The sequence below is a fragment of the Setaria italica genome, chromosome III (genome assembly GCF_000263155.2).
Source record: "Setaria italica strain Yugu1 chromosome III, Setaria_italica_v2.0, whole genome shotgun sequence".
Taxonomy (NCBI): Eukaryota; Viridiplantae; Streptophyta; class Magnoliopsida; order Poales; family Poaceae; genus Setaria; species Setaria italica.
The window spans coordinates 43175726-43188859 of record NC_028452.1 but is presented as its reverse complement, the minus strand read 5'-3'; the positions used below and the strand labels follow the sequence as shown (position 1 = coordinate 43188859).

Genomic DNA, 13134 nt, shown 5'->3' with positions numbered 1-13134 from the left:
ACCGCCCGGAAACACAGCGAAAAGCCCCTGAATTTTCTGGGCATTGTCCCTGCATCTTCTCAGGTCTTTCCTTCCTTGTATGACTAGGGATTAAACAAGTTTTATATCATTCGCAATGTACGATGGTTCATCGGAATTCGGAACAAGTGCGAGATCAACGCGCTGCGTGACGAATAACCCAGCAGACCCCAGGTTTGGGTCTTGAGCGAGCTCCTTTCCTCGATCCATCTTCTGATCTTCACGCGTTGAGATCACGGGCAGGACAGGGCAGGATAAGTAAAATCTCTACGCGTCCATGGGTCGCCGCCGTTGATTCTTGCGAAGTCGTCGTCGTCGTCGTCGGTCGTCGCCTCCTTTTGCTGCACCGGAGAACAAGTGGCAAGCTACCTTCTTTTAAATATTCTGCCGCTGCCAGTTCACAAGTTCAAATGCAATTCGTTCAAAAAAGATCGCCGAGTTCAAATGCATTGCGCGCGTATATATACGCGGGCGATACTCGTGCGTTCTCTGTGCCAACTGCCAAGAAGCCAGTGGTTTTTTTTTTCTAATATCGGAGCTGTAGTAAGTCGGCTCGTTTCCTGTCTTCTTTCTTCCGGCCTCTTCCTTACCGTGTGTTCTGTGTTGCTTGAATTTTTTTGGCTAATAGTCTCTCAATGTTTTTCCTTACCGGTTAAAAAGAAGGACAACAACGAAGAACGTCACAGCTGCTGCATTTTTTTTTTGCCTCTGTACGTGACAACTGCTACATGGATGTGCTACGTTCTTTTTAATCCTCTCACGTGGTTAAGGCCGGCCATTCGGTTTTAAAATAAAAATCTTCCTAAATTACAACTATTTTGATGTGTTGTGCCGTTCTTTCATCTTTGAAAAATAGGTGTGTCCATCGCTAAACCCTAGACTATACATTTTACCGAGCCCAAGAAACACGAAATATGGTGTCGTTGCAAATCAAAAGAAAACGAATTGCATTTATACATGCAGATGCTGGATCTGTTCCTGCTACATGCAAATGAAACGGCGTTGACCCAGATATAGCCGGTTGTTTCTCTCTTTTTAATTACCATTTTAATTATTTTATATTTGAATTGAAGTCTTACCTCTTAGGAGGGAATGGGAGTACCTTAGCATTGCCCCCTTTTTTTTTCAACTCCGAAAGGTCTGAAATTTGATGAAATTTGAATCTTGGTTCTATTCCCAATTCCCAATGTTCACTAAGGTCTCGTATGGAGAAATAATAATCGCCTGGCTCCAGTACACATGTATTGTGGTTGATTGGCATGGAAATTAGTCCATTTTTTTTACTCCACTCCACATGTATAAGAAGGAAAGCAAAGATATAGAACTTTACATATAGAAGCAATGGAGCTCTTTAGCTCCGTTTACAAGAAGGAATCTTGTACAATGTTACATATAGAACAATCTAATTCCAGCAGTGATTGGAATTATTACATTCCACGAGACATTGCAAAGCAAAGATATGCACCAAAATGTGCTTTTTTTCAATAAAGGAGATTTTTTTATATTAAAATTCAAGGCTTTTACATCAAGTTGATATAGAATCCCTGAACCACATTCCTGGCCTCTGCGTTACCAAGTTATTACACTTCTTGACTACGAATGGAGTCAGTGAATAACTAAGAAGATAACCGGCAATGGAGAAGAGTTATGTTTTCCTTTTTTTTTTGAGGGTAGAGTTATGTTTTTCTTTTTCAAAACCATAACGACCAACGAGATCCCAGACATATTTGACACGCTAACAGGTTGAGGAAGACCCTGAGCCACATGTGCGACAGACAAAGAGTGTGGTTAATTAACTGTTGCTCGTCACAAAGCTGAGGGACACGTACGAATCATCCGAGTTATTTGTAGGACTAGGCACACATTTCTAGCGATTGCTCAGCTACACGCTACTCATCCTTTTGCGCAGAGGATCCTCTCCACCGTAGTGGGTATGGAGAACACGGACGCTCCGCGCCATAGAACGAGTGATCTTCGGAAATTCAGCTGCTGAAATCCAATTGGACGGCCGTGTCTAACTAGGTCTAGTCTCCGGAGAGACGACAAGGGAGCACGGCATCCAATCGCAGTCGCTACGCGGCGGCGCCACGGCTCAAAGCCACGCGGCGCTCCCGCGTTCGTGCTCGCCGTCGCAAGAACCAAGAAGACAGCCTCCCCTCTGGATCTTTGTTTTTCTCGGAAACCTCCGGCCACTCGAGTGTCCAGTCTACTGGAAGTCTTGAATTAACGGGGCGAGGTGTGGTCGTGTGGAAGCTTGCGCTACATTTCCACACACGTACCCGTGGATCGGTCGATGCTATAAAAAACGCCGGCCTCGTGCTCTCCCGATCTACTCACTCGCGCCGACGACGAGCCTTGGTCGCGGGCAATATATCACCTCGGTTCGCCAGTTCAGACTCAACTCCTCGCTTTACGTCGCGTCGCGGCAAGACCGCCAGAGAGAGTAGTGGTGTTGCCTGTTGATCGAGAATTCGAGGTCGACGAGCTAGTTATAGTAGATTGCCATGCCGCCGAACAAGCGGGAGCTCGAGGAGACCGGCGGCGGCACGCCGTCGCTGGTGCCGGTGCTCAAGAAGCGCTGCCGGTCCTTCGACCTGTGAGCATAGCACCTCCCCCCGGTCTCTACGGGACCCTTCTCTTCGTTAATTAGCTTGATTGATAGCTGAAAAATCGAGCCTGCTTTGAACTGGGAACCTGCAGGGAGATCAGGGGTTGCCGGCATCTGCAGGAGCTTGCCGCCGCCGTGAAGGTCAACCTCGAGGCCGCGCTCGAGTCCGCCGTCGCCCGGGTACGTAACCTTCACCGGATCCATCAGTGCACAGCAGAGTAGCAGTAGCAGAGACTACCTGTAGTCCTGTACCTTCTCCCAGTCATTTCGTGGCTTCGCTGGTGGAAACTTAATTTGGACCATACAACTCGGGAGTCGGGAGCCGCTTGGGATTTGCAAACCCTTAGAATCATCGGAATTTAGTACAGGATTCTCCATTCGGTTGCTTTGGTCTTTTCATTTACCATTTCCAGACACTAACCAGGAAATATTATGTTGTGACGATAATCTTGTATGATGTTGCTCTCGACCTTTGGTAGGTATGGATTAGCTTTCGCTTTCGTAGCCTTGACCAAAGCATTGCCATAATCAACGGCTTTTCTCATCTTCGGATATGACTATTTTTTATTTCCCTATGACTATTTATGACGAAATATTCAGTATTATTGTGATATTTAATCTTAGGAAAAAGGATAGCTCAACTTGAAATGGAAAAGAAAGATGTATAAAAAGTTACACTTGATGAGATGGTATCTCTTAATAGTTCTCCAATAGTCCAATGACCGTAAAAAAGCTCTCGTAGTTTCTGTTCAGCATTTCTGTTTAGTTAATCATTAGTAAAGTTGCCCTCTTCTTTTTGGCAGATACCAGAGGAGGTTGCCAAAGCACTGACAAGCTTCTTAAGCCGTGCTCCTAGGTAGCATCTACACTTCACATCACCACCAGTATTAGTTTTCATTTTTTTTTATATATATGCACATGGTGTGGGATGTGGTTGTGTTTGCCATTTCATCTTACCAAAGTCTTTTGTTCCACAGTTTGTGCAGAACTCTGGTTGATCAGAACCGGCCTCCGAGATACAAGCTCACCTTCCTGAATGGCTTGGGCACTGAAGTTTTTACAAAGAAGAACATCTTCGACACAAATGGGGAGCCTCTCAAGATATGTATTATAGCAAACTACCAGGAAGAATCGGATCCTCGTTTTGTTTCTGCAAAGATCAGGGTTGTTGTTCTTGATGGTGATTTCAATAGACACAACCAAGAATGCTGGACGTTGGAGGAGTTCAGCAACTCCATAGTACGCCCACGAGACAAGGTTGGGGCTGTCCTGACAGGAGATCTTGAGCTTAGTCTGACAAATGGAATCGCTTGCCTACGTGACGCTACTTTTATCGATAATTCCAAATTTGTGAGGAGCGGCAAGTTCAGGCTTGGGGTTATGGTTATTGACAATCTCGGTGAACGAGTCCAAGAAGGCATCACTAAACCTTTCACTGTCAAGGAACGGCGTGGCGAAGGTGATCCTGAATCTGAATAATGTTGAACTTATGTTACCTTCAGAACTTTTTCTTGAACATGTTATTTTTTATTCGAAAATTTAGTCGATCAAGTTTTATATGTTTATAGTTATCTTTATGCTTACAGGATACAGAAAGCATGATATACCATCATTGAATGACGATGTGTGGCGCCTGAAGAACATCTCAAAGGATGGTCCTCTTTATGACGCGTTGAGAGGTTCTGGCATTTTGTGTGTCAAGGACTTCTTGAGGTTGTATTATAAGGATCAGCAAGCTCTTCGCACAGTAAGACAAGAATTCCTTTGTGTACCTTCTCATTCGAATCACATATTGCTTAATATAATTGGCTTCTGTTACCTCCCCTGTATTTAGATTCTCATCAAGGCCAAAGAATCAGCTTGGACGACTATTGTTGAGCATGCTAAGAAATGCGATCCTGGACGAGAGTTATATTCTTTTCTTGTTGAAGGCTATAGTGTTCTGCTTTTCTTCAATTCTGTATATCAAATTGTTGGAGCGAAATTTGACGACAACTATTCGCCCTTTGATGATCTTGAGAATGCTAGAAAGGTGTAACTCTGATACTAATAGTGAGACTTTACTTCAAGTTTCTGAATTGCAGGCCGTGTATTCTGAAATCTTTTTTTCGGCACAACGGTGCAGTGTATATGACAGATTTACTCATATACAAACTCATGTCCATGTTCAATGAAATGTATCATTAATTTCTTATCTGATCGTAATGTTGCAGGACCTGGCCATACAATGGAGTAAAGTTGCATACAAAAATATGACCTACAATCAACCGGATTATGAAATGGATGATGATTGCAAACCAAGACCAATCAATCAGGGAATGTTCCACGGAATTAACATGCTGGAGAGTAAATTTACTGACCTTATCATGCAAGGCCATATTGGTGAAAATAGTAATACCCTTCATATTGCTTAATGTTTTCGACAATTGTTTTTGACTTTGTAACAAATGGTTTGCTGATAATAAATTTTATTTTTTACAGCCAGAAACATTTGTCAAGCTGATAATCAACAAGGTACTTCGGGTAGTCATTCCCAGCAGTGCGCATTAAAAAGGCTAGGATCCATTCGACTTACGCAAAATTATGACGTAAGTAATGCATGTGTACCTCCTGGATAAGGAAACTAAAAAGATTTTTCTCTGCATTCTAAATGCAGCTACCTTTCTTATCCTTCAGATAAAATTCGACATTTTTCACAACATCAGTAGTAACCCAAAAAATATGTGTAGTGGTTCATCGTATTCTTATTATTTCTTCTACAATAGGAGTTTCTTAAAATTATTTGGTATAAATTTATCCTATTATTCCAAGCACAGATGAAATTTTCCTTCTCAAGAAATATTTTATTAACATTTTCACACACAAGAAGAATAGAAGAGAACTGCACATAGAAGCATATCCTAAAGCAGCTGCACTGATGAATTTCTAAGAAGCTGAGCATAGAGTTCAGGATCTTTAGAATGAGTTTAGAATGAGTTCAGTTCTCTTTTGAAAAAAACATAAAAGCATTTTCCTTGTTATTTTGTTATGTGAACAATACTGTGCAAAGCAGATCCTTAACTGAATCATACTCTCACAGGATGAATCACTTGACTTCAATGTCTACCTAGACTCTAGCTCTGAACATTGTGCGAACACCTCTGCAACTGACATCACAGGTTTAGTCACACTTCATTGCCCAGCTACCGTGGCAAATGGAACTACAATGTCGTCTATTGTTCTGACACAAGCATCCCTAACGATGGATGATGAGGTTTACAACATACCCTTGACAGAGAATGGTAATTATAGTTCCATTCTATGCGCTGGAAGCTGCAAGTTTCAGGAATAAGTCGTAAACTTACTGATACAATGTCCTTTGCAGATGCTGCAGTCCCCCAGTTCTGTGAAGAGCAACAACCAGAGGGAGCTCACTTTGGCGCCTCTCTTTGTGCCGTCGGAGCTCTGTCAGACTCTCCTTTGTACTCAAGGCATAGCAGCTTCAAAGAGCCCGGTTGCCATGATACGCCGGAGCTGGGAGCAGAACCGGCTGTGTGAGGAATGTCCGGCTGTGTGAGGATGTCTAAGTGGAAATAACGAATTAATAAATAAAACATCGATCCGTTGGTTTGTCAGTCTCAAGATGCCCTCTGGGGAACGGCAAGCACAAGTTAACTGACAACATCGATCGAGTAAATGTTGTTGGAGATGTGTATAGTGAAGATATTTTTTCACTCAATTTTCAGCTTGCTATTAGTGATTAGCTTGCAGCATTTTAGAGCTTTGAATGCTGTTCATGTATTGCCACTTAATGGGCTATCAAAATTGTTTGACCTTGTTTGGTGAGAATATAAATTTCAGCGAACAACCTACAGTGACATTCCAGGTTTGTGTTTTTTGAAAGAAAAAAAAAGAGATTCTGGTGATAGTTTTTTAACGCCATGTTCCTTCAAGTAGAATTATGGTAACTGATCCACGCCACATTTCTTGTGCCAGAAGTTCTGTGACATTTCACTAAAAGAAATTGTAATTCTGGCACATTAAGAAGAGAACATGGTGGGAGAAGAAGACACCAAAAATGAGCAAATTACATTTAAACCTGCCACCAGCCAGCATGCAGATCAAAGAAAAAAAAAGGGGTAGCCATCCAGCAAAAGAATTCTGAAGTATGGCACGAAATCTTTCAAGTGGCTTAAAGCATGCGTACCTGCATTTGAACTTGTCATAGCTGAAGAACAGAAAGCTTGGGCGCGTGGCAGAGTAGACAAGTCTCCTGATGCCTGTCTAGCAAAAGAAAGCAACTGCGGGCTCGTCAAGGATCAAATATAAAAATGGTTGTTGTCCCCATCACCGGACGAAGGAAACGAGAGGAGGAAAAGCATCAGAAGACGTAGGGAAAATAACAGGAAACACCGTGGGCACCTCGATCTCTGGTGTTTTTCGCTGTATTTTCAGAGGCTACCATCGATCCATGAAACTTCTCTCAACGTTCTTTCCGACGTACCGATCTCTGCTCTTTCCCATGAGCACCACCTTCCCCAACTCTTCCCTCAACTCCCTGCCGAAGCCAACCTCGGATCACACCCCCATCCACCTGTGTATGTCCACAGTCGTTCCAAAAGCTAATCTCTTTCGCTTTGAAACCGCCTGGCTCAAACACCACGACTTTCTTCCTGCGGTCCTCCCAGTCTGGCACACAACTCTGCGCATGGCACGGCGGCGGCAACGGTACGCTCCCTAAAAGCGGTTCGGTGCGCGTCCAAGGAGTGAGCTCGGCGTAAGCGAGCACCCCCGTCTCTCCTCCCTAACTGCAAGTTCGTTATCTACCTACTTGATGTTCGATGTTCTTGAGGAAGGGCGTCACCTACCTGCAGGGGAGATTCAGTTGCCGCGGGATTGCCAGGACCAGCTGGAGCTTGCCGTGCGGAAACACGCGGCGTACTGGAAACAGCTCGGCAAATATCACGCCATCCGCGAAGGAGATGCGAATACCCGCTTTTTCCACGCGCAAGCGACGCAACGACTAAGGCGCAACAACATCCGTGCGCTGTCCATGGATGGCGTCCTGGTGTCCTCACACCGCGATAAAACCTCTACGCTCACCGGACACCTGCAGGAACTCCTGCGTGCACGCCCGGCGGACGTGGGCGCCGTCGACTTCGATGCTCTCTACGCCAATGCAGAAAAGGTGAACGCGAGCCCGCTCCTGACGCCGTTCACGGAGCTGGAGGCGCGGGCCGCCGTACGGTCCATGAACCGGTCCAGCTCTTCTGGACCTGACGGCTTTGGACCAGCCTTCTATGCGGCGGCGTGGCCAACCGTGTCGCCGTCGATCATGCAGCTGGCGCACGCATTCCAGGAAGGGGAGGCTGAACAGGAACGGCTCAATCGAGCTTATGTCGTCATGATTCGCAAGCTCGCTACGACTACCGCCCCATCTGCCTCCAAAACTGCTCTCTGAAGATTGCTGCCAAAATGCTCACAACAAGACTGCAAGGTCAGATCTCGCATCTCATTGATCTTGACCAAACAGGCTTCATCAAGGGGCATTCCATCTCCGAGAACTTTGTCTATGCTATGGAGCTTGTCCATGTCCAGTGTTGCCATCGGCGCAAACTTTCCACACTGGTGCTCAAGCTTGACTTTGCCAACGCATTCGATTCAGTTAACTGGAGCAGCCTTGATGCTGTCATGGCAGCCAGAGGTTTGCCCCCAAGATGGATCAGCTGGATCCGTGATCTGTTGCAAACATCAAAAATGGCTGTTCTGGTCAATGGAGTTCTAGGACCCTGGTTCACATGTGGGAGGGGGCTACGGTAGGGTGACCCATTGTCCCTCTACCTCTTCCTCTTGGTAGCCCACGTCCTTTTTTTTTTCCGACCGTGCCTTAGCACGTATTTCATTAAGAGGGGAGAAGCAATTTTACATTAGGGTAGGGCTTTGTCATCTAGATGGGATGACATGCCCTAAGCAGAGAGTTCACTAGATAGATACTACATGTGCACCATTGTGCGACTAATTTACAGACACATTAACATGAGAAGTATCTAAGACAAAAGGCAACAGGCTTATGAACTTCCTAGCAATCCATGACCATGCCTCCTCTGTGATCTTGTGCACTAGTTGAGCTATTGTTTTCTCTTCTCTGTTGAAGGTCCTTGCATTTCGTTCTAACCAAATGGACCATGAGATCAGGATGACCGTTGAATCAAAAGACTTTCTGTGTACCTTGTTGATCCCTTTTTGCGATGCCATCCACAAATCTGCAAGCGTTAGGTTTAGCACTGAAGGAATTCTGGACTGCCAATTGACCCTAGATAAAAAGGAATACCATACTTGTTTAGAGTAGGAGCAGTTAACTAATAGGTGATTTATAGTCTCCGGTTCTTGCCCGCAAAGAACACATGTGTCATCATTCTAGAGAGTATGTTTCTTTCGCCTCGAAGCTGTCCAACAACGACCATGGAGTGCAAGCCATACAAAAAATTTGCATTTGGCAGGGGCTCTAGATTTCCAAAGGTTTTTTGCTCGAGGAATGGCATACTGTCCAATAAAAAAGGCTCTATATACTGAAGCCGTGGAGAAGCTATTGTCTCCTGTCTATTTCCAAAGTATTCTGTCCTGAGCATTCTCAAGTAATGTGATCGTTCTCAATCTTTCCCAGATGTTTAGGTAGTCGAGCAGAACTTGGATTGTGAGAGCTCCAGTAATGTCTTTGACCCATCTTCTATCTTGTAGACCTTCATAAACAGTTCTGTTCTTGTGTGTCCTGAGTCTTACTGCTTGATACAGACAAGGAGCGATTTCAGCAATAGATCGACCATCAAGCCACCTGTCAGTCCAGAATAATGTTAGTTTTCCATTACCAACTTGCATGAATGTGGAGTAAAAGAACATGGCTGCGACAATGGGTTCAGTAGTGTTTGATAAAGCAGCCCAGGGTCTGGCATTGCCTGTCTTCTTTAACCATAGCCACCGCATTCGGAGGGCATAACCCATGATCTGCAAGTTTGTGATCCCAAGACCCCCCAAGTTTAGTGGGTTGACATACCTTGGGCCAGGTCAGGAGGCATTTGCCTCCCGCAACCATTTCAGTTTCACTCCACAAAAAGGCTCTCCTTCTTTTGTCAATGCATTTGATGACCCAGGTGTTGGGATACGAGGTAGGCTACACTAGCGTAATTCAAAAAATCTACCGCGTATAACCAGGAAGAACTGCCGTATAAGGATCATGGGATTACCACTCGACGCACTACTGGTGCGGAAGATGTAGATATGCGTCGATGCAGTGAAGACGATCACGTAGTCGTACGTAGTCGATCAACGTAGTCGTACGTAGTCGATCACGTCCAGCAGCTCCTCAGCAGCTCGTCCACGTGCAGCAAGGTCACCTCCGGTACCGCGGCTCGTCGTTGGCTCGTCGTGGCTCGTCGGCGGCTCGTCGGCGGCTCGTCCAAGTGCTGCAGGTGCACCACCTCCAAGGTATCCACACGTGCAGGGAGGAAGCGTCGCAAGCCGGACTGCTAGATCCGCGAGTTGTAACAGGCGAGGGCGTGGGAGGCGCGGCAGGTGTGTTTCGCCAAAAAGGTGTAAATCCTAGGGCGCCCCCACCCCTCTATTTATAGAGGTTCCTGATAGGCCTCTGGATCCGAGGCCCATTAGTACTTCTAAACCTAATCCAACTCGGATCTGATCCGAATTGGGCTTCCAGCCCCTTAAGTGTGTGACCCTATGGGTTCGAATACGTATAGACATGGCCCGAGTACTCCTACTCGGCCCAATAGTCGGTCCTCTAGCAAGACGTGCCAACTCCTATACGCACACGAAGATCATATCAGACGAACCATCACAACATAATATACATGCTATTCCCTTTGCCTCACGATATTTGGTCTAGCTTCAAGCCGACCGCTCTTTCTCGATCCTGTGATTCGGAATCCCTTTGTAGGTTAACTCTTAACCGTACGTAGCATGGCCATGCATTTTCGGATCCGATCACTCGAGGGGCCCAGAGATATCACTCTCAATCAGAGAGGGGCAAATCCCATCTTGATTGACCATGTCTCATAGCATGCTTCTTGACAAACCCGAAAGCTACCTTTATAACTACCCTGTTACGGCGTAACGTTTGATAGCCCCTAAGTAGGTCGACCCACATCTAGAATACATGCGACAATCTCAGGTCTAAGGACAAAGCATATATGTGGTTTAAAGAGAGAACTACTTCTCGTGTTGAGTCAGTCCTAGCACATGTCTCCACATGTGTCCACATTATTAGTTCAACATCTCCATGTCTATGACTTGTGAAACATAGTCATCAACTAATACATGTGCTAGTCTAATATTCATGTGTGTCCTCACATAAACTCCGACTAGGGACAACTTTAGAATAACCATACAAGTAAAGAGTTTCACATACAATTCACATAATTGCAAATAAATTCAAGTAGCCTTCAATGGATATTCAATGAACACAACATACAAATCATGGATACAAATGGAATATCATCATCTCTATGATTGCCTCTAGGGCATACCTCCAACAGTCTCCCACTTGCACTAGAGTCAATCTAGAAGGTACCTAATACCCATAGCTCTTACATGCGCATCATGCTTAGCCTGTGGGAGTGGTTTTGTCAACGGATCAGAAATGTTCAGATCCGTGTGTATTTTGCATATCTTGATCTCTCCCCGGTTAACGAAGTCTCGAATGAGATGAAATCGCCGCATTACGTGTTTGTTCTTCTGGTGGTTCCTTGGCTCCTTTGCTTGTGCAATTGCCCCATTATTATCACAGTAGAGATTCAATGGGCTGGACGCATTCGGGAACACACCAAGCTCAATGAGGAAATTCCTTATCCAAACACCTTCCTTCGCGGCTTCCGAAGCCGCGATGTACTCGGCTTCTGTCGTAGAATCGGCCACCGTCTCCTGCTTGGAACTCTTCCAACTAACAGCACCACCATTTAGTGTGAACACAAATCCTGATTGTGACTTTGAATCATCTGTGTCGGTTTGGAAACTAGCATCAGTGTAACCTGTTACAACGAGCTCCTCCTCACCTCCATAGACGAGGAACATATCTTTAGTCCTTCTCAAGTACTTAAGAATGTTTTTCACCGCTGTCCAATGACTCTCACCTGGATCAGATTGGTGTCTGCTTGTCATACTTAGCGCATATGAAACATCTGGGCGAGTACTTATCATTGCATACATGATAGATCCAATAGCCGAGGCATATGGCACTCTACTCATGCGATCCCGCTCATCAACAGTCGAAGGACACTGAGTCTTGCTGAGATGTATGCCATGTGACATAGGCAAGAACCCTTTCTTTGCCTCTTCCATGCTGAACCGCTTCAACACTTTGTCAATGTAAGTATCTTGGCTTAAACCTATAAGCCTTCTCGATCTATCTCTATAGATCTTAATGCCCAGAATATATGCCGCTTCCCCTAAGTCCTTCATCGAAAAACTATTTTTCAGTGAAGTCTTTACGGACTCAAGCATAGGAATGTTATTTCCAATCAGTAATATGTCATCCACATATAAGATTAGAAATACTACAGAGCTCCCACTAACCTTCTTGTAAACACAAGAATCTTCTTCGTTCTTGGTGAAGTCAAACCCTTTGACCACTTCATCAAAACGAATGTTTCAACTCCTAGATGCTTGCTTCAATCCATAAATGGATCTCTGAAGCTTGCATACCTTTCCAGCATTTTTCGGATCGACAAAACCCTCGGGCTGTATCATATACACGTCCTCAGCTAGGTTTCCATTCAGGAAAGCTGTCTTGACATCCATCTGCCATATCTCATAATCAAAATATGCAGCTATAGCTAGAATAATCCGAATGGACTTAAGCATCACTACGGGTGAGAAGGTCTCGTCGTAGTCAACTCCTTGAACTTGTTGAAAACCTTTTGCGACAAGTCGTGCTTTATAGATGTGAACATTTCCATCCATGTCCTTTTTCTTCTTATAGATCCACTTACACTCTATGGCTTTAACATCATCAGGCGGGTCAACCAAGTTCCAAACTTGATTGTCTCCCATGGACTCTATTTCGGATTGCATGGCACTCTGCCATTTTTCGGAGTCTGGGTCCATCATTGCTTTTGCATATGTCGCAGGCTCATCATTGTCCAACAATAATATTTCCCGCATTTCGCGGAGCCTTGCCGACCTTCGTGGTTGTGGTGGTGCTTCTCTTGCAATGGGTATTTCAACTTGTTCTGCTACGTTAGCATCACTCATTGATTCTTGCCCGATCGGCTCATCTTGAACTTCTTCAAGATGCACTGTCTTTCCACTCTTTTCTCCTTTGAGAAACTCTTTCTCTAGGAAAACCCCGTTCCGAGCGACAAACACTTTGCCTTCTGATCGGTTGTAGAAATAATATCCGAAAGTTTCCTTTGGATATCCCACGAAAATGCACTTATCCGACTTGGGTGTGTTCTTGTCCGACTGAAGTCGCTTGACGAAGACTTCACATCCCCAAATCTTTAGAAAAGACAAACTAGGAA

The 13134-nt window shown here is 44.9% G+C and overlaps 1 protein-coding gene across 1 annotated transcript; it reads left to right on the top strand.

Annotated features, from left to right (window-relative positions):
* Positions 1 to 2147: 2147 nt before the first annotated feature.
* LOC101776860 (calmodulin-binding protein 60 A) lies at positions 2148 to 6490 on the top strand. Its single transcript, XM_004962726.3, has 10 exons — positions 2148 to 2614; positions 2719 to 2806; positions 3430 to 3482; positions 3604 to 4085; positions 4213 to 4373; positions 4461 to 4658; positions 4840 to 5017; positions 5108 to 5214; positions 5706 to 5907; positions 5991 to 6490. The coding sequence occupies exons 1-10, from the start codon at positions 2523 to 2525 to the stop codon at positions 6161 to 6163; spliced, it is 1734 nt and encodes a 577-aa protein (XP_004962783.1). The 5' UTR covers positions 2148 to 2522; the 3' UTR covers positions 6164 to 6490.
* The last annotated feature ends 6644 nt before the right edge of the window (positions 6491 to 13134 follow it).